The 20,344-nt window shown below is 36.4% G+C and overlaps 1 protein-coding gene across 1 annotated transcript in view; it reads left to right on the top strand.

Annotated features, from left to right (window-relative positions):
- The window catches only part of LOC146475584 (uncharacterized), an 873,425-nt gene that overhangs the window by 835,731 nt on the left and 17,350 nt on the right, over positions 1 to 20,344 (top strand). The window contains exons 25-27 of the mRNA XM_085116063.1: positions 2,110 to 2,181; positions 9,936 to 10,007; positions 18,619 to 18,690. Of these exons, the coding sequence (XP_084972189.1) occupies positions 2,110 to 2,181; positions 9,936 to 10,007; positions 18,619 to 18,690 (216 nt within the window). The remainder of the gene's footprint in view (positions 1 to 2,109; positions 2,182 to 9,935; positions 10,008 to 18,618; positions 18,691 to 20,344) is intronic.

Genomic DNA, 20,344 nt, shown 5'->3' with positions numbered 1-20,344 from the left:
GGAAAACGTAACTGCATTAGCTTATAGAACTATGTCCTTAACAAGCCACAGAACAATCTCAGCTTCTAATACAGGAGACAACATTGAATGGTTTTGCTTTTAAAAATGTTACCGTTTGATGCCGCTCATAAAACCCCATGTGTTGTCCAAAGCAAATACAGTTCATATTTTATTGGGATTCCACAAAGAAAAATGATGTCGTAAAAAGAAAAATTCACAAACCACAAAAAGCAAGACTACAAGCAGTTGTATTTTTCTTCAAAGATAGGGTAGCGTGATATAAGAAGATGAACAAAAACAAAAGAATGGCGCAATTTTAAAATAGAGGACGACGAAGCTGCAAGAAACGATTACGCAAGCCCTCTATCAGGCTTCCTCCTTGTAATTCACAATTTTATGTTCTGTCCCTTGCCACTCGAGGGTCACGTTATTACGAAGTTAAGCATTGCATACGTTACTAATTCTTTAGAAAACTTACGCTGTAGGGGTAACCTTTCAAATGTGGTAATATAGTGAAATAGAAAAAGTAATCAGACAAAAAACCTTTAGTTGTGTTACCCACGCCGAATCTTCCTATTTTATTAGAATAGGGATAAATGAAACGGACAGTAGCGACCGTTACAAATGAATGAACTGAAATAGCGTATCGTTTTTATTTATTTACCTCTGCTTTTCACTTTCATTTTCGTTTTTTTTTTTGGCCTAACTATGATCAATATGACTATGTAATATTTTTTTTAAGAATTACTGTTGCTTTGCCATTGATTTTGGTCCAATGTGTATACTTTGTTCTTATTACTTAACTGAGGAAGCTCATTCTTTATAAGCCCGGTGGCTTTCGTTTGGCTTCCTCGCCATTAGTGTTTAAATAATAATAAATAACTTTTTGCATTTGTACAGTTTATTGAAAAAACAATAAACTGTAACTAAAGCGTGACGTCGTTCGACATCAAACAGTTGAAATTGACTGGATTTTGTTACAACAAAGCCGAACCGATCAAGGTTTAGGAAGGTTTAGGAAATTCGGCATATTTCTTTGAAGTCCTCCCATAACGAAATTCAACGCCCAAGAAAATGGGAGGCTTTGTAGCAATAATAAGTGAGTTGCACAAGGTTCGCCGCCTTTCCGCTTCAGGCAGCTTAAAGCTTAGAATAACATGAAACACTCACAGGCGGCCATTTTAATTTCTGCCAAGCCAAGTCTCACCATTTTACTCTTCTCTTTCCCAAATCGATTTATTTTACCCTTTTGAATAAGTTAATTTCATTATTACGAAAACCAAAATAAGATTTTGACTTTTGAATCTGCTTCTTGCAGTTCCGATCCTTTATAAATGTTTAGTAAGTTTTGCTAATCTATTTTATTTTCTAAAATGATTGAATTGTAAAATTTTAAATTTTGATCTTCATGATAGGCGAGCAAATAATGACTAGAAGGTTTTCTTTGTCCTAAGACCAAATAATAATAATAATAACAATAATAATAATAATAATAATAATAATAATAATAATAATAATACTAATAATGATAATAATAATAATAGTAATTATAATAATAACAAAGACAATGAAAATACAGGGAGATGTAAAGAATCAACCATAAGAGGAGACAGAAAAATCTGAGCCCCAGATGGGATTCGAACCCACGATCCTCCGTGTTCTAGATCGGATGTTCTAACCTCTGAGCTACTGGGGACTCGTTGGTTGATTCTTTACATCTCCCTGTATTTTGCTTTATAATATCCTGCAATAAAAACAAGATTTGTACATTTCAAAAGGTAACGACTTCAGCACAAAGGACGCCATTTAAAGGGAAGGGAGGAAAAGGGGTGCGAAAGTCTTTTTCAATTTATTTATTATTATTATTATTATTATTATTATTATTATTATTATTATTATTTTTATTTTTATTATTATTATTATTATTATTGTTATTATTATTATTATTATTATTATTATTATTACTATTATTATTATTATTATTATTATTATTTTCATGCCTTCCATTGGAATTGCTGGGTCGGAGTTTCTTTTTCCGCTAAGCTACCGTTACTGACTTCGACAACGAAAAAAATGTAGATTTAATTGATCCAATTTCTTTCTCCATAGGAAATTGTCAGAGAACAAAATTTCAGAACTTCCTAACGAGATATTTGCAAATCTGACGTCGTTGAGATATCTGTAAGTTGTTGGATATAATTTTGTTTGCGCGTAAGACCAGTAAAGTTTTCACAGTCATGTTAGTTATTAAAACATAGTGAACATACTGGGGCTGTACCACAGCAGAACTTTCCGTCAGCTGTGAGAATTGTATGGTGATTTGTAGGAGAGCTTGGATCATGAGTCAGACGGAAAACTAACGAGTGATCATTACTGCAAAGCTATATTTCTTTTAATCAATTTTGTTTGTGAGGCTGAGTGTTTTGGCAACACAATGCCTCAGATAATAGTAATTCGTTATACCCAGAGTAAAACAATAATAAGTTGTCTCTCTTAATCAAGACCGAAGAACTCGCTCCGAGGCGATAGCACATTTCGATCGAAACTGCCGCCATGTAAGTTTTTAATAGCGAGCGCAACCTGGAAGCCCTCGTCAGTTTCTTTAGCGTCGGGCAGAGAAGGAATGAGACGTCTTTTTCTCCCCTTCCTGCAAGCCCCTCGTTAGTTTTGGTGCACTCGCCACATTGCGCTCGCCATTATCAACCAAGCTACCGGCAGTTCGATCCAAACATACGATATTGACAATTACATGGGAAAAAGAGGTTCGAAAACAGTCTATTTATTGCTCTAAAAGAAAATATTTTGGGACGCATTATACCCTCGACGTTTTAGTGTCATATACTTAACATTATCATGTTTATAAGCTTCTATAGCAGCTGGTGTGATAACTCCTTCCCATAGCTTGTTTGGGTAAAAAGAAAAGAAAGAAAGAAAGAAAGAAAGAAAGAAAGAAAGAAAGAAAAGAAAAGAATGAGAGAAAGCACCATTTTACATTGATTCAAACTACTCAAGTGTGCCTCTCACGTAGGGACTTTCAGTTCATAGGAGCGATGTTATTTTTCGGCTCTTGTACGTATCTATATTTATCGATCTGACGCAATTCCAGCCCCCTTGGTCTTTCTGATAGCTCAATTTTTATAATATTTCAGCAGTTAGTACTGATACTTTACTAGCTTCAGTGTTACGTACGATGAAGAATCTAGCAAGGGAGATTTGGGAAGCAAATATTAGCACTTTGATTCAATTGTTATTTAGCCGACAATCTTTTGTGCTAATGTTGTTATGATGAAAGCCGCATTTAATTATACGAAGCGTTTTTCTCATTTACTTCCAGTAAAGATATTGCTTTGTTGTAAAAAAAATGAAAGTCACTTCCTGTTTATATAACCAAAAGTCTCCTAAAGTGGCTGACGAATCCTACTGTCGTTTACCTCTTTTGTTATGGGAGCCCTAATGAGCAAACATAGAACAGCTAATTGCGAGAAGAAACAGTAATTGTTATCGGAAAAATCGTTTGAATTTTTAAATTGCGTGTATTGACAGGAAAGGGGAGGGAAAAGAATCAATCAATCAAGCAAGCAAGCAATCGATCAATCAATCAATAAAACACAGTGTGCACATTGTATTTTAAAACCGTTACAAACTCGCAAGGGGGCTGCAACAGCCAATAAAAGTCGGATAAGAAAACGATAATCAAACCCTGGCTACTCATCTAGCTTTAAAAAACTCATTAATAATTCGTAAGCCCAATTGACCTATCAAATGGTCGATAAAACATCACGTAGCTGGTTTTAAAACCCGACAAAACCTCCTCCTTATTAGTATTCAGTGTTTAATGTTTTTCTCGTATGCTAATTTCCAACGTTCACAAAAGCATCATTGTTATGAATTCTCTTGACACACGCTTTTCCAGGAATGTTTTTGAAGCCGTTCAAAAAACTCGCAGCATGTTCTTTATTGGGTCTAAAACTACGAGGCGCACCCGATAAAACACTGCTGCTCGTGTTTTAAACATTATGTGACTTCTGATTCCCAAATCACACACACAGACGTCTTTTTTTTTAGCGGCTAATTATCTGTGAAAGCTAAAGGCCGATTTAGGCGGCACAACTTTTGCTTACCACTGTCGCATGCGATTTCTAGAGCGGTTACATTTGAAATAAAGCTTAACACCTGTAGAGTGGCAATGCAACTTAAACAGCTGAAATTAGGAGTTCCATAAAGTATCCATATCGGTTCATGGAAGGGGATGGACATTTTCTGGAACAAAACAATCAACTGCCACTTAAACAACATGGCCACTCTTGTATACCCTTTTACTTCAAAATTTTATAGCTTATTTTGAACTACCCCATATTTTATCGCCACTTCAGTGTTTGCTTTTCCAGGAACCCAAGTCAGCTGTAAATTCAATAGTTATTGGAAGTAAATAAAAGGGTTAGTTGTTAAAAAACTGTTGTGCAACTTCGGTGGCGTAATGCAAAGCATTATCTGGCAAGATAATTAAAGAGATCCAAGAAGTGATGTTTTAGTTGTTAGCTATCGAGGAATTGTGAGCTGTGTGTGGTTCAGTATAGCAAGCAGTAGTGCTACAAGGGTGGTGCAACAGGGAAAATCATTGTTTGATTCCATGGGGATTTAGAGTGCCGATTTAGAATATGAAGCTTTCATCTAAATTCTTTTTTTTAAAACAATTTTTATTGCCTTACATGACACGTCATTTACAACACTGAACACTACTAACATTACTTACAGTTTTCACATACTAACCACAATAACTATACCTACATTGTTAACAATACTTACTATACTTAGAAAGCTAAAAGTACTTACAATGTCCACACTACTTACAGAAATAACGTTATGTCTTCTAGTGAACTCATACTACATATACTACTTGCAATACAATACCTACACTAAGTACAATACGATACTTCTACTATTTATAAAAGAATATTTGTGCTACTTACAGTCCATTTTTAAGGTTACATATACAGCATTACGACTACTTACGACTTATTTACGATTTGTACGCGTATCAATTAAAAGTAAGGACGAAGAGATAAACGAAAAAAATAAAGGACACAAAAAAGAAAGGAGAAAAAAGAGAGGCAGCACTCCTAACGCAGAAGTCTTGGAACAAGAGTGGAGTTAAAAAACAACATTCCAAGATTGAGTAGCGATCAGGGGGCTATCCAAAAAAAAAAAAAAAAACGGAAATTGAAGACAGTGCACTTGAAACAGTTCCATTTTAAGTTGTATTTCTTAACAGCGTTCGTCTTGTAAACAAAACATTTTTCGATTTCTTGGCACTGTAAGAAGATTTGCGAAAAAGTATGTAAATTCGGCAGGGTTTTCTTAATTTTGGATGAGTAATTCAGTAAATGAGATATCTGCCAATTGGAAGTGCATGATGTAAAAGTATATCCTCAGTATTATCGACTAAACCTAGACAGGTAGGTAGGGTCAAATAAAAGTCTTGAGGCTCAACCAGATGCTGTATCAACCAGTATTGTACGTTTTGCCAAAAATTTTGAACAAAACCAAATTCCTAGAAGAGATGGATCAGGGTTTCTGTGTTTTGTTCACAGAAGGTACAGGCATCCGTTAAAGAAATACCTATTTTATAGAAGTAATTCTGCGTGGCAATTCTTCTGTAAAGGAGTTTAAATTGGTAAGTTTAAAGTTTAGTTTCTCTAGTGCAATAAAAGGGCAGAATATATGAATCATCCCATTTTATCCAATTTTCGTAAATTCCGCAGTCAGTTATCTATTTTCTCTGGCTTTTAGCTGGTGTTGAAGTGATTCATTTAACGATTAATTTATAGGCTTCTTTGCAAAAGTTTGAAGATGATAGCGGCTTTTGGCTAGAAGTCCGTTGATTTTTTTAGAATTTTTCATAACCTGATCCTGAAAAGACTTTTTCAATTTTGCCATGGCAGACACAACACCGTAGCACGTTAAAAAAGTGGTCTTAATTTTAGAGCGAGATTTAAAGTCCTCATACTTTAAAAAATCGGAAGTGTGATCTAAAATTTCTTTGACCTGACTAGCTAATTCCCGCACGGGACCAATTTCGATAAAGACAGGTTAATAAGCAATCATTTTAAGGGATTTGCACTAAATCGGTGAATTTCCAATGTATGTTGGGTTTTATTCGTAATTTAGATTTGACCAAATTTCAATTATTAATACCTCTTTAGTGAAAATATCTTGAATATTCAAACCAGCTACATCAGCTTGGTTTAAGTTACTAGTCAGAAGTAGTTTGCTGCCATTTTTCTTAGTAAAATAATTTTGTTTGGTTGTTGTCATCAAGGTACTTCTGCACCTATTTGGCTTTCAAAGCGCAATTAAGGGATTGGATATCATTTTTAATCCACCGTATCCTCTAAATTCTTACTACTTTCTGTGTTGATCCATGATGTGGAGAGTGCCACAGACTATCAGATATTCCTAAAAAAGGTTAGGTAAAGATATGATTTATGGTTGCATTTTTGGCATTTCTTTAGGTATTTTGAAGAAATAGAGGTCGTTGCCAGAAATACAAGCTCGCCTACCATTCTCGGACATAAAATAGTAATACTAAAAACACGCACGCAAAAAACGTTTTGAGTAAATACTGATTGATATTGTGCTATTTTAACAAGGACGTTTTCTTGCATCGCCCTCGGGGGGAATTAATAAAGTATTGTATTGTAGCTGGTAAATGCTGCATTTACACGATATTTACACACCGTTGCAAAAGTGAGAAAGATGTACACATTTGAAACAACTTTACTTTTACAGTAAATGTGAAGACAATACACACTTTTGCTCTAAGAAAACATAGATTTACATGGGTAGCAAATATGAGGAAAAAGAGTGTGTTTGCTCGACTTTGGTCATATTTTCACACAAATCAAATATCGTTTTTTACAGAAAGAATTGGATGAAAGAATTGGATGATCGTTTTTCTGGAACAAAACAATCAACTGCCACTTAAACAACGTGACCACCTTTGTACACCCTTTTACAGTTGTGCACCAGTGAACGTAAAAGTTTGAATGATGCGGCATTTTTTAATATGAAAGTAAAGGAAACATGCGTTCATGAAAAGATTTTAGTGTCATTATTTCAACAAAAATTTCAACTTTATGATTCTCTAACCCCCCCTCCCCCCCAAAAAAAACAAATCAATTTTGGATATTTATACAGCCAACTCTCCTAAGATTGACACCAGTACCAAGATAATTACCTCTATAAGCTAGATAGGCTTTGTGGTCCTGACATGTCTGAAATTAATTCCCCTGTTTGTAACTTATAAACTCTTCCCTGCAACAATTTATTTTTGCAGTTTGAAATTAATGTATGATTCAAGACACATCATCATTTTACTACGCCACTCAGAAATACCATGAACACTTTCATTTGACTTTGACATGTATTACATGTATGCTACAACCAATCCAGCATGAGATGGCAAACCATAGAAAGGATAACCATTAGGTCTGTAGTTTAATTATCTGTAGTAGGAATATCATACTTTCCTTGACATTAAAATTCAGTATTTCAAACGGCTCTATCAATAAAAGACGAGTGGACTCTAAATCGGACTCATCTTGGCTTGAATGAAAATGGATCTACCAGTCGAAGCCGAAATGTTTTAGTGATTGGGGCCATCTCGTGTTGTAACAAAATACTGTAGTTCTGTTATTCGATGTCAAAAAAGATCCATTAATAGGAGCAGAGACGGCCCTACATTAGAACTAGCTAGGCCTAACTCTAACTCATGAATGGTAAGAACCTATATTCACCAGGGCGCCGATCATGAAATAATCTCTACTGGACGAAACCGACTTTTTGGTGGGACTGAAAACGTTTTTATTGGGGTCGGTATGGACCAAATTCACAAAATGGATCCATGAATTCAAAGAGTCCAAATCAGCTTAAGGGGCCACAGAGCTGAGGTGGCACTTTTAGGCTTATATTGATCTTTTGAAATAACGATGCATTAGTTGATTGATTGTATTTCCTTTATTAAATCACTGTAGGAATATACATTAAATTTAAATTCTTGTAAATGAATGTGTGATTGTAAACCCAAAACTGGAGCTCAAATGTATATTTTTAGTTTGAGCCGGGAGGGGGCGAGACACCCGAGACCCACTTAGAAGGTTGAAGAACTATTTGCACAATAAGTGAAAGGCTTGCTCGTCCAGGATAACTCGGGGGAGGGTGGGTAGCCGAAACCACAGGCCCTTATTGATAACATCGACAAAACAGGCAAACACTATACAAACTGACTAATTTTACTAACAATAGGCCAACCGACTTTTCACTTACAATAGACGAATCGAAAAGCAACAATCATTTTTTGCAGTCGTTACAGCCAATAACATAACGTCTTAGTTGACAAACGACAAATAGCATCTTGCCTTCAATCAGGTCAATGACCAAAGCCACTAATACCATCTATTGAAGCTCCATAATTTACTTGAACCTAATAACGACTTTCAGTTAGGTTGTGGAAACGTCAGCCAATGTAATCACAAACAGTCATTCTCCGGATGATCAAAATTTACGTCCTTATGACATGACTCCTGGATTGAAGCAATTTCTAACATTGTTTAATTTGTTTACAAGGTCCTGGTAATTAACGCTCCTGGTACGGCTTCAAATTGGTCTTTTAATACTTTATAACTCACTAGAAACGATCATAAACGAGAAAAAAATGCAGAATTAATAAACGCGAACTTATAAACTTAAGAAAAACTGAATGTACAACAAATCGAATAGAAAACAAGCAAAAATTCAGACGCAAAACTATAACTACTTACAAGATCTGTACGGCAACTCAAGGATCACAACAACTGATTTACAAAGGTGAAATACAAAACATTATAAAAAAAATTAACCGAAAAAGAAAGGCCCAATGCACTTATGAAATTAACAACAAACGATTACGTATGCGACGCCCAGAAACTAACTTGCAAGAAAAAGTAAGCATAAGTTACAAGGAAAAAATTACCATTAGTTACAAAAAGCTGCACTGAACGTGATCACAAATTTAATGTTTTAGCTGATTGCACAACAGTGAATGAATACAAAAATCTAATTCTTGTGGTTACAGTCCTCCAATGTTTGAAAAGCTTATTATAGTTTTATTTCTGTCACTAAAATGTATAAAATTTTGGAAGTTTTCGAGCTTCTGTTGGCTTTTCGGAAGTGCTAATCGGTCTTTTTCACACTTTTCACAACATTTTCAGGCACACACGTTTACACTTGGCCACAATATATCTCATAACGCCATCTGCCCAACTTTTTATCGCCTAATTATTTGCAGAACATAAGTGACGAGCGAAATCCGAACTGCCAATGTAGAACTTAATGTTTGAGGGTGGGGTGGGGGAAGGAGCTGCGTTGGAACTGTGGCTGGTGTAATCCCAAGTTGATTAAAAATACAAAACCAAAAAAACAACAAATTAAACAATCAAGAAAAAAAAAAGAGCAAAGTATACGCACCAGCACCAGATCTCATTCGCGACCCTACTATCAAGTCGGATAAACCAAGGTTGGCACTACTTTAGCCGGTATTCCTCGCTCCAGGGGAAACCTCATGGCATTTTTAAATGTTCCCACGCAGTCACTAAAGGTATTTAGAGGTGTTCAAGAGGAATGAGTAAAATGGAAATTAGTGTCCTAAAGTCCAGGCATATAGTTTATGAAAACAACATTTTACCACTCAGACCGAAAATGTTAAGTTGAAATTATTGTCAGCTGCGTCGGCTTCTAGCAAGAGAGAGTAACAAAGTTTATTTCAAAAGTGCTTTATACCCTCCCTCTAAAGTGCAATAACGAGGCTAAGTAGTAATATATTCTCTTTAATATTCATGACCTGTCTTACCATGCCGATTTTCTCTCTCCCATAAAATAAACTTTCATTTCGTTTGCAGGGACCTCAGCAACAATCGAATTGAACATCTACCGAAAGACACATTTTCACACCAATCAAGGATGTACTATTTGTAAGTGTGAGGAACTTCTTTTTCTTTTGTTCCTTGTTTTTTCCCTAACATTCATTTAACCAAGTGAGCTGCGTAGAATCTAGAACTCTTACTCCCTCACTTTTGTCTTATTTTTTTGTGGGCCATTTAAAACTACATGCATTTTTGTTGCAAATCTTTTAACGGGTCACCTTGCATGAATTGAAATTGGTATGTAAAACAGTGGTGAGTGTATGAAAATGATAGGAAGATGGTATAATAAGTTATCGGCGTGAGTGGATTAAATTAAACATGATGTGAACACCTGGATCGGAACCGCACATGCGATGCCTAGTATTATTGCTAAACGCTTGATGCCACACCATGAACTTGTGAATTAATTAATGAGTCATTATTGCGCACCTTTGGCGTTGTTTTTATTGAAGGTAAGCCCAGTTAATAGGGAGCTATCTTTTTTTTACCTCGTTATTTTCTTATTATCCGAATAGACGACAGAAAAATGAGTCATTCCCAGGTAAAGAAACCACGTAACATTTTAATATCTAATAGAGTCATTTTATTTATACTATGTTTAAGAAACGCTGTTTAGATTAACATGTAAAATAACTACGATATGCCTTTTGTTATCCTTGGCAAACAAGTAACCAAGGTCAGATTAGTTTTTTTATTTGCTTTAAAACCTCTAGACGCAGGAGAAAGTAAAAGTGGTAATTTCCCTTTAAACTATAATTAATTCAATTATGTTTTTGAGTCCTAGTTACAAACAGATCGAGAAAATTCGGAGGCAATAACTGGTTATGATAGCAGAATATAAAATTGGTGACGCGAAAAAGAATTTACTTGAAAAATATCTAATACAATCAGAAGAGAAAATAGCGGAGCCGAATGAGCTCTATAGTCTGAGTTGGTCAGGTCATGCATAACCTGACGAACCAATCTGGATGTACAAAATACGCACGTGTTGTGAGTGTGTGGCAGAAAGTTTGCAACTCGATGTTCAGGGTCACCCAACGAGAGCATTAAAACAAGATTTATAAAATGTGTCCTGGGTTTTTAAGAGGCCAACTCACGTAAGCTAACACAGCTTGTTTTATCTGTTCGGATTCTTTTTCTAAAAATGTAATAAAATGGCCGATAGTTTTAGGGACAAAATCCTAAACAAAGAAATTTTAGAGTTGCTGTTGGCTTTCCAAAATATAAGGTGGCCTTTTTAATACTTTTGAGGGTTGTCCAATACACCCAAACTGATCAAGCGCCTTGCACCCATTTCCGGTTCCGGTAGTGATCGGACTCAATCCGCCCGCGAGCGAAGACAACCCGACTCAGGTCGAGTGTATTGGACATGTGTGCTGTTCTAAAAGTGAATATGGATTGTTCCATTTCATCGTAAGTTCAGGAGTGGAATTTTGAGGGCCGCTCTCCTACACTATGAATGTTATGACGCATAGCCCCGGAACAATTACGCAGGATCATGTTAGTCGTGTTTACGTTAAGATTGAACATTAAAAATTGTGGTTGTCTACCGAGATGCTCTTCTGTGATAACTTATGTCTTCTTGGCTAAGGACTGTAAAACGAGGACACGGACGGGCGAATGCGGACGGAGGATGGCGGATGGCGGACGGCGGACGGCGGATGGGGCTTTTTAAACAAAAAAAAATAGGATGTTCATACTGTTGAATTTATTGGTTAATTGTCACCTTTTAAGAAATGCTAGCTTTGGCTATTTTTCTTTTTTTTTTGTTAGTTTGAATTAATTTATATCTTATTGTCAGTCAAACAGCGAAAACGCTATAGAATGTTTCTTCTCGTTTTTCAGCCAAATCAGTCTGAGTTTGCAGTGGAACTCCGTACATTAGTACGACACACCATCCGGCAAAAAAACACGTTCGCATTCATGAACATTTACAGGATAATCTGATTAACGGGAAAGGTACTGTACGAGTTCTTGCTAGGCATTATGGATTAGAAATCGTGGTTATTGTTCGAACAGACAAATCGATACAAGTTATTAAAAAATATATTTTAAGATGTCCAAAGATATCTCTGTGTAGGATTTGCGAACGTGTCTTTTTCTTCCCTTTAAATTTGCACAAAAGCGAAGTTTTCCTTGCACTAGGAGAACTTTTTTTGATCGCGTTTTGCGTCTTTTCGGTTTTGATCAAGTGTTTTGATACTCTTGCGGATTTTGGTTTTTCTCTTTTTTAAACATTCAGATTTTTTTACCTGACAGAAAAAAGTTTTTTTTCGGTCAGTGTCTGGTTTACCCCCAATTGTCTCGGCGGCGGCCTTCAGTCCCTAGTTGTCAGGGGTCGTCTTCTCCGTGAACTTGGTACAGTCGAACCTCGATTATCCAGACTCGTTGGGACTTGAATAAATAGTCCAGATAATCGAGAGTCCGGATATTCGAAAATATGAATATTAATGAGACAGTAATGTAAAGAAACGAAATACACCTTTTGCTGTTCATTTACGCAAAATATACATTCATTTACGCCAACGGTTGAAACTAAACGGCAAATATACGTTCATTAGCACTTCCATGAACTTCATTAACGCGATCGAACGAACTTTCAATAACACTACTTGAATATGTATTAACATTCAATAGCATCAACGGATGAACAATTGCACCTTTGGACAATCAAAGATAGCAAATGCACTTTCAATCTCGCGCAATGGTTAATCATTAACACCAATAGAAAATCAATTCCACAGTATGACAATCAACTGCGTATTAGAGACAAACAATAATGCAATTGGCATAGAGACGCACAATCAACTGCACCTTCATACAATCGTTTATTCGTAATCGTCAATTATTAACGTAAACTGACAAACATGTGTGTAGTACACCTTTCGCTGTTCATTTACGCAAAATATACATTCATTTACGCCGACGGTTGAAACCATACGGCAAATACACGTTCATTAGCACTTCCGTGAACTTCATTAACGCGAACAAACTTTCAATAACGCTACTTGAATATGTATTAAAATTCAATAGCATCAACGGATGAACAATTGTACCTTTGGACACTCAAAGATAGCAAATGCACTTTCAATCTCGCACAATGGTTAATCATTAACACCAATAGAAAATCAATTGCACAGTATGACAATCAACTGCGTATTAGAGACATACAATAATGTAAATTGCATAGAGACGCACGATCAATTGCACCTTCACACAATCGTTTATTTGAAATGGTTAATCATTAACATGGACTGACAAACGTTAGTATTTTTCGAATAAACAATAGGAAGAAAAAATATATTCGTTAGGGTCATTCATTGTAGTTACCTGTATTTTAACACTGAACAAGAGTATATACATTATCATTAAAATTTTATGTTTTTTTGGACAATCTTTTGCTGAGGCAGATATAAAAAAAAAACATTTTACTGCAAATCTACAGTATTGTATCAAACAGAGTACGCTGTATGAACAAGTAGACACATTTGAGACAGAAAGAACCGAAGAAAATCAAGCCACAAAGAAACAGAATCTTACTCAAACGGCGACAACGAATTATTCAAGCCTTGGAAGATGTTAAAGAAGATTATTTGACGGTTGCCGCTACTATCAAACAATTTTGAAATTTCTTTTTCCATAGTTGATAGTTGAAATTGCACGGTACCTCTCATTGGACGGTATGTACATGAGCACCGTCATGCCACAGACTTATTTGTTCGAATTTATTCTCGCCATCTTCTTATATGAGGAGTAATGCGGTAATTTTGTATCGAGTTACGAAAATCAAAAACACTGTCCAGATCGCAAAGAAAGAAATGAGAATAACATGAGCCGTTCATTCTATGGCATATTGAATGAGATTACAGACGCCTCAAGTAACCACAAATTGTCTATATTATCTGTCAACTCGGAAATGTTGTTTAGGTGAGCTTTTAATTTTATTTTTATAATTTGAGAGCAAAATTTCGTGCCAATAGTATTTCAGTTCCTAATCAGAACATCCAGCAGCTTAGCCTGACTTTACGTTTGAACTTACAACAAGTGGTTTTGTCCAGCCTGAGTATGATTAATAAACGTGATTTATAAAACCTTACCTTACTTGTTTTGCTGCGCCTTTATTTTTTCACACTAAGGTTAGGTTATTTTGACTTCGTCTCCTCTAATAAAGACGTCCTTTCTTGATATTTCTTTTAATATTCAACTCCATTATTTTCTCGTTGGCTGAGTGTTCTTTACATAGCTGTTCAGTAGAGTTTAAAGTGTATTGGCGATCGCTTGTCTTTTTGTCCGTCTTTACTTCCATCAGTTTCGTCTACTCAACTTTCTATGCTCAGGGAAGAGTCAGCTATGGCCATTCGAATATCAGAAAATTTTCTTGTGATGAAACCTGACCTCCCATAAGAGACATTAATATACATTGGTCTCAGTTTTGCATGGAAACCGCATCGAAAAACATCCAGGGACACCTAGTCTGCGAACGCAGACGTATTTCCGGCTGTCGCTTCCTTGATCTTCCGTGATCTTCCTTGCTTGCTTCTCTCCGGAGAGAAGCGACAGCCGGAAATACGTCTGCGTTTGCAGACTAAGGGCCACCCACCCTACGGCCAGTTTTGCTGAGTATTTTTTCGCAAAGACTTTTCAAGCCTCTAAAATGGGATTTAATAATGAAAAAAAAATACTAGGGTTATGTTTTAAGCGAAAGGTAACTTCAAATTTTTGCAACGCTGAAAAGGAAATACATTTTGTTTTCGTGGGGCCAAATACCGTGTTAAAAGTATCACACATGTCCAATACACTCAACCTGAGTCGGGTTGTCTTCGCTCGCGGGCGGATTGAGTCCGATCGCGACCGGAACAGGAAATGGGTGCAAGGCGCTTGATCAGTGGTACCGGAAGTAAGGGGTCAACGGGAGCGAGGGGGATTGAAAAGTTGGCAAACAGACTCGATCGGATCCGATGGAGACGGTTCGTCCTGGCAAGAGTCAATCGGACTCCCCGGAAGTCAGTTCGCGCAAGAAATAGAAAAAATCTCTCAGCCATGAGGCGAAACAAGCGCGCTACTCATGGAATATACCTCTTATAAGACCTTCCTCGTCGTCTAAATCGTCTCCCATTAATTCCGCCATTTTTAACTGACTGTCTCTGCCGTTTCTTTTCACTTCCGCCGTGTTAAAACTCTTGCAGTTGTGCTGTGAGTTAACGCGGTTGTGCCGTGAGTTGGTGCGGTTGTGCCGTGAGTTGGCGCGGTTGTGCCGTGAGTTGGCGTGGTTGTGCCATGAGTTGGCGTGGTTGTGCCATGAGTTGGCGCGGTTGTGCCTTGAGTGATGTGGTTGTGCCGTGCCTTGGTGTATGGCCGTGACACTTGTGGGCCACCGTACCAAACTGAAAATAAAAAGGAAATGCAACCGTGGATCTGATACTCTGTATATTTTTTAACATGGTTCGCCATGTAATAACTGGACGTTAGTCTTGTCTATCCTCACTCATCTTTTTGCAACAGCTGCATCATATTTTAGATTCTTTGTTCAATGACATTGATGAGCATTTGAATTTGGGTCCATCTGGAGTCATTACCATACCATTAGTTCGAGTAGTAATCAACTGACTTGACGTTGGATGAACATTCTAATTCTTGCTGCTACACATCGCTGACGAAAGCCAACTACCTTGAAATAGCTGCACGGTTGCATTTTTTACTTTCGGTTTGGTCTTTTATTTTGCTTATGAAATCTTGGCATTTTACAATACTGGTCCACGAATAAACCCATGACTAGTTTTCGGCACCTCACTTCCCCTTTTCGCGGAGATTTAAGGCCGCTAAATCGAGTCCTTGAAAGCAACCGCTTTTCAACTGCGATTATAATCCTTTTGCTTGATCATATCCTCTTGGGATAACAAGGTTTGATTCTCCTTACTTTTATATACCTATGTGAGGCGAATGGAATGTTTAGATTTATAAGTCTTGAAGGTAATTTGGTCAGCCTAAAGACACTCGAGTCCTGATCGATGTTTCGTTTGTAGCCCTTCGAAAGAGCGAATCAGGGAGTTGTGGGTTACGTTATTGGTGATGGCGTCGTAACGTGAAAAACAAAAACAAGTTAATCGAATGGTAAGCGAGGAGTTCGTTGATTCTATGGGGATCAAGAGTGCGTATTACGAAGATTAATTTTTGATCTTACGAAGATTAATTTGTGATTTTCCGTGTTAATAAAATGCGCGCGCAGAATGCAAAAAATTATTTGCCCGTTCATTTCCAAAGCGGGCAACACTCTGGAACACAAGTGTAAAATCACTGATGTTTGGTTTAATTAACAGAGTTGATAAGGTCATTTGGCCATTATGAGGAGATTCGATTAGTGACGTTTCAAGCATTAGTCCTTCGTCTATGGGTTGTATTTGGTTTATATATCAGCTGTGGAGCTACGGTAACTGATAGAAGTATGGTAACGTAAAAAAATAGACTTAAATAAGTCGAATAAAAGGCGTTCGTTGATTCCGATTCCGAGAGTGCCGATTTTAAAGAAATATTTTCGTTGTAAGTATTTTCGGCCTTTCTTGTTGAAGAGCAAGTAAAAAAACAAAACAACAACAACAACAAAAGAAAAACAAACAAAAACAAAAAACAAAACGGCCTATCAAAACGTGGTCTTCATTGTAACATCAAGGTGAATGAACAGTACACTAACGGACCACATCAAACAGTTCCCAGGTAAATTTCTGAAAAAATCAACAAGTCCCATGGCGTTTGAGGAAATACTATAGAAACACGTTATTCAGGATTAAAGTTTCCGCGGCCATAATCCTTCCCCGTTCTACGCCATCGTGACGCCATCGTGAAAATAGCCCTTTGGATTGATAAAATTCTGCAATATTTGCTTCATAAAGTTTGGATTTGTTTATTTCCAAGTTAGCTATTTTGAGGCGTATTACGAGGAACAAGTTTCCCTAACTTCTGGCCCGCCGTAATTCTTATTATCGTTTAATGAATGCAAGAATTACGAAAAAAAAAAAAAAAAAAAAAAAAAAGAGGAAGAAAAAGAAGAACTGGAAACGACTGCACAACGTCTGATGTTGCTGCATGATAGTGTTTCAGCTTTACACTTAAATTCGTTTTTAACATAATTATTGCGTTCTATTGTGGTAAGGCATGTTTTCTCCTTCTTTTAACTGGTCTGAAATACTAAAAGAAGCTAATTTCATTGCAGGGATTTGTCTGGAAATGGTTTAAGCAATCTTTCTTCAGGAATCTTTTCCACCTTAAGGGATCTATGGTACATGTAAGTGTGCCACCATTAATTTGCTTAGTAGCTTTTCTGTCTTTTTCTTATTCTTCTCGTTAAGTCTACATCTGACGATTTCAACAATGTACAAAGGATTTTCACGCCAGAGTAAAACGTATTCGTCATTATCTTTTTCTTTATTGCATCTAAGCAGTAAAGCGACGAATTCGGAAGTACTTTGTTCTATCCCAAGTAAGCTATTTTGAGGCGTATTAATTACGAGAAACAAGTTTCCCTAACTTCTGCCACCCCGTCTCGGCCTCGGTCTTAGTTAAGAAGACTTCAGGAAAACCAAAGGCAGTCAGACTTATAAGCAGGCTAAAAAGAAAAAAAAAATAACATGTTGAAACTAGCAAGCAAAGCAGTTAGCTATTTGAGTAGTAAAGTGGAGTTTATATCGAAATGCCTCAAAATGAATCGGGAGTTAAATGTAAACCTGAAATGTCGAACAAAGAACTCGAACTGCTATGGCAAAAAAAAAAATAAATAAATAAATAAAAAATACAGGGAACAATATGACGGGTATCCCTTACGAAGAGAAGCTTAATGAAACGTACTCGAACACAACATAATTTGCCGGTAACAATGCAAGATGATATAGTATTATTCCGTCTGTTTATAACATTCAAAAACATGTTATTATGATTGGTTGTGACAGTATAACACCGCAAATCTTAGGCTGGTTGTCAGATTGTCTAGTTTCATCAACATAGGGGGACTTTTGGTGCCTTATTTTTTAATTTTTTTTCTCTTTCTCAGCCGACAAAAAAAAAAAACCTGCGAATACGTCGGTTAAATATATAATCTAATATCAGAAAAAATTGGATAAAATATCGTGCAACTAGAAGGTAAATGCGAGTAAATATGAATGGCTTATACTAAACATGGCTAAATATGGTTTGCTTTTAAGCGTGCCAAAAGATCCAATAGTACAATTCGTTATTCAGTAACGAGAGCCTCAAATACAATAAGCTATTTATTTTCTCTCCTAACAGCTTAATGAAACGTACTCGAACACAACATATTAGTTGTCGGTAACAATGCAGATAATATAGTATTATTCAGTCTTTTTAAAAACCCAAAGGCATGTTATGATAATTGGCTGTGACAGTAAAACACCGTTAATGGTAGGCTGGTTGTCAGATTGTCCCGGTTTCGACGTTAGGTGCCTTATTTTTCAATTGTTTTTCTCTTTCTCAGCCGACAAAAAAAAAAAAAAAAAGTCGGAATTTGTTTTCGGTGTACAAAAGATTTTAAATTAGTGTGCCCCAACCCTGTTATGAATTGAAATAACTAACATAATCCCATCATATTTCCGTAAAATATTTATTACCCATATTAACCCTTAAGCAAATATAATTTCCCTTCCATTTACAGATACCTAGACAAGAATAAAATTGAACACCTATCGGGAGATATATTTTCAAACCTAACAAAGTTGGAGTATCTGTAAGTGTTATTAACTTCTTGGTTGTTGATATTTATTTCTCTTTTAGCAGTGATTTAACATGATACCCTTGCACTGCACCCTGGGTCCAATAATTGTAGCGCATTAAAATAGCGTCTATCATAATTTCATTTCCAGTAGGAGAAGCTCATTGAGATTCCAGGCACCCCAAATAGACCAATGTAAAAGATAATTTTTTCGTGAAATTTTCAAAGTTTAAGTGTTTCACGCAATAATAAGAGTTAAATCCAATGTACAAGGGATTTTCACGCCCGAGTAAAACGTATTCGTCATTATCTTTTTCTTTATTGCATCTAAGCAGTAAAGCGACTAATTCGGAAGTACTTTGTTCTATCCCAAGTCAAGTTATCTATTTTGAGGCGTATTATCGTCTATCATAATTTCATTTCCAGTAGGAGAAGTTCATTGAGATTCCAGGCACCCCAAAGAGACCAATGTTAAAGAAATTTTTTTCGTGAAATTTTCAAAGTTTAAGGAGTTAAATCCATCTGCGAAAGAATGCATTTTTATACCCTTTTTAACCTTCTATTTTACGAAATTAAAAAAAAAATCCAGTCATTTTTATCTGCCACCGATATGATAGTAGCTGTTCCCAGACCTGTTATAAATCTTCAAATGCTATGATTGTTCATATGGCAGTGGGGGTCGATCATGCAAGTTTTTGTTGCATAATCCCCATTAAACCAGCTGTGATTTTACTTCGATAATCACCTTTGAGCGATAAAGTGGACAAAGAGGAGAAAACGTAGGCAAAATTTGTCGTCATTTGCTCCGATACTTCGTAGAAACTCCTACCAAAGCAGGGAAATCTGTATATATTCTATTTTCTGCGGCCAAGAAGGAAGATTCACTATGGTCTGGGATCGGGTTTCGCTTCCTCGCGTGAATAGCTCGCGCTCTCAACCATCAAGACACTACAAGGACTATAGCTACTGACAGTCTCATTAGCAGTTTAAGGTCATTCCCCTGTTTTGCAGTGCGCAACTCTACTGCGCACAATGGCAAAATAAAAAATTTACGCTCATTTCTAGCTAACTATTGAGTATCACTCAATCTGACTTGCATCTAACAACAAAATTCTTAATTTGCATTTTGCGCGGAAATTAAGGTGTCTTCATAAGACTCGCCCCAGTCCCTTCGCGGAGAAGCTCGATTTACCACTGCTTTGTGAAATATCTGCAAAACCAACCCGGTGAACCTATTTTCTCTTTTCAGATTTCTAACCACAATATCGTTTGCTAACTACCGTGAAAATTTAAGGAAATCCTAGAGTTAGAAATATCAAATTTTGCACCTAATATCTAGCCAATGGACATTTTGGTCTAGCTTCAGAAGTAAGGAATTAGATTATTTTGTTGAATATCTCAGTAGTACTGGTTAGGAATAGTTTTCAAACAGATTTCACATTGAAAATGATTTATGAACAAGGAGAAAATTCTATGAAATGAGCCGTTAACTGCTTTCGTCAGAAAATAATTCCTGTTCTTGGCAAATGCTCTATTATAGTCCTTTTTGTCCAAACATGCAGAAATTAACATATTTCAATGCTTCGTTGCTGAGGAACAAGCATGGGGACCCCCTCTTTTTATTTCATTTTTGCAGTTTACATATAGTGAACCACACATCGGCAAAGTT

Source organism: Pavona decussata, unplaced genomic scaffold, assembly GCF_977016875.1.
Source record: "Pavona decussata unplaced genomic scaffold, jaPavDecu1.1 SCAFFOLD_84, whole genome shotgun sequence".
Lineage (NCBI taxonomy): Eukaryota > Metazoa > Cnidaria > Anthozoa > Scleractinia > Agariciidae > Pavona > Pavona decussata.
The sequence above is the reverse complement of the archived record's forward strand: the minus strand, read 5'-3'. Positions and strand labels throughout refer to the sequence as shown.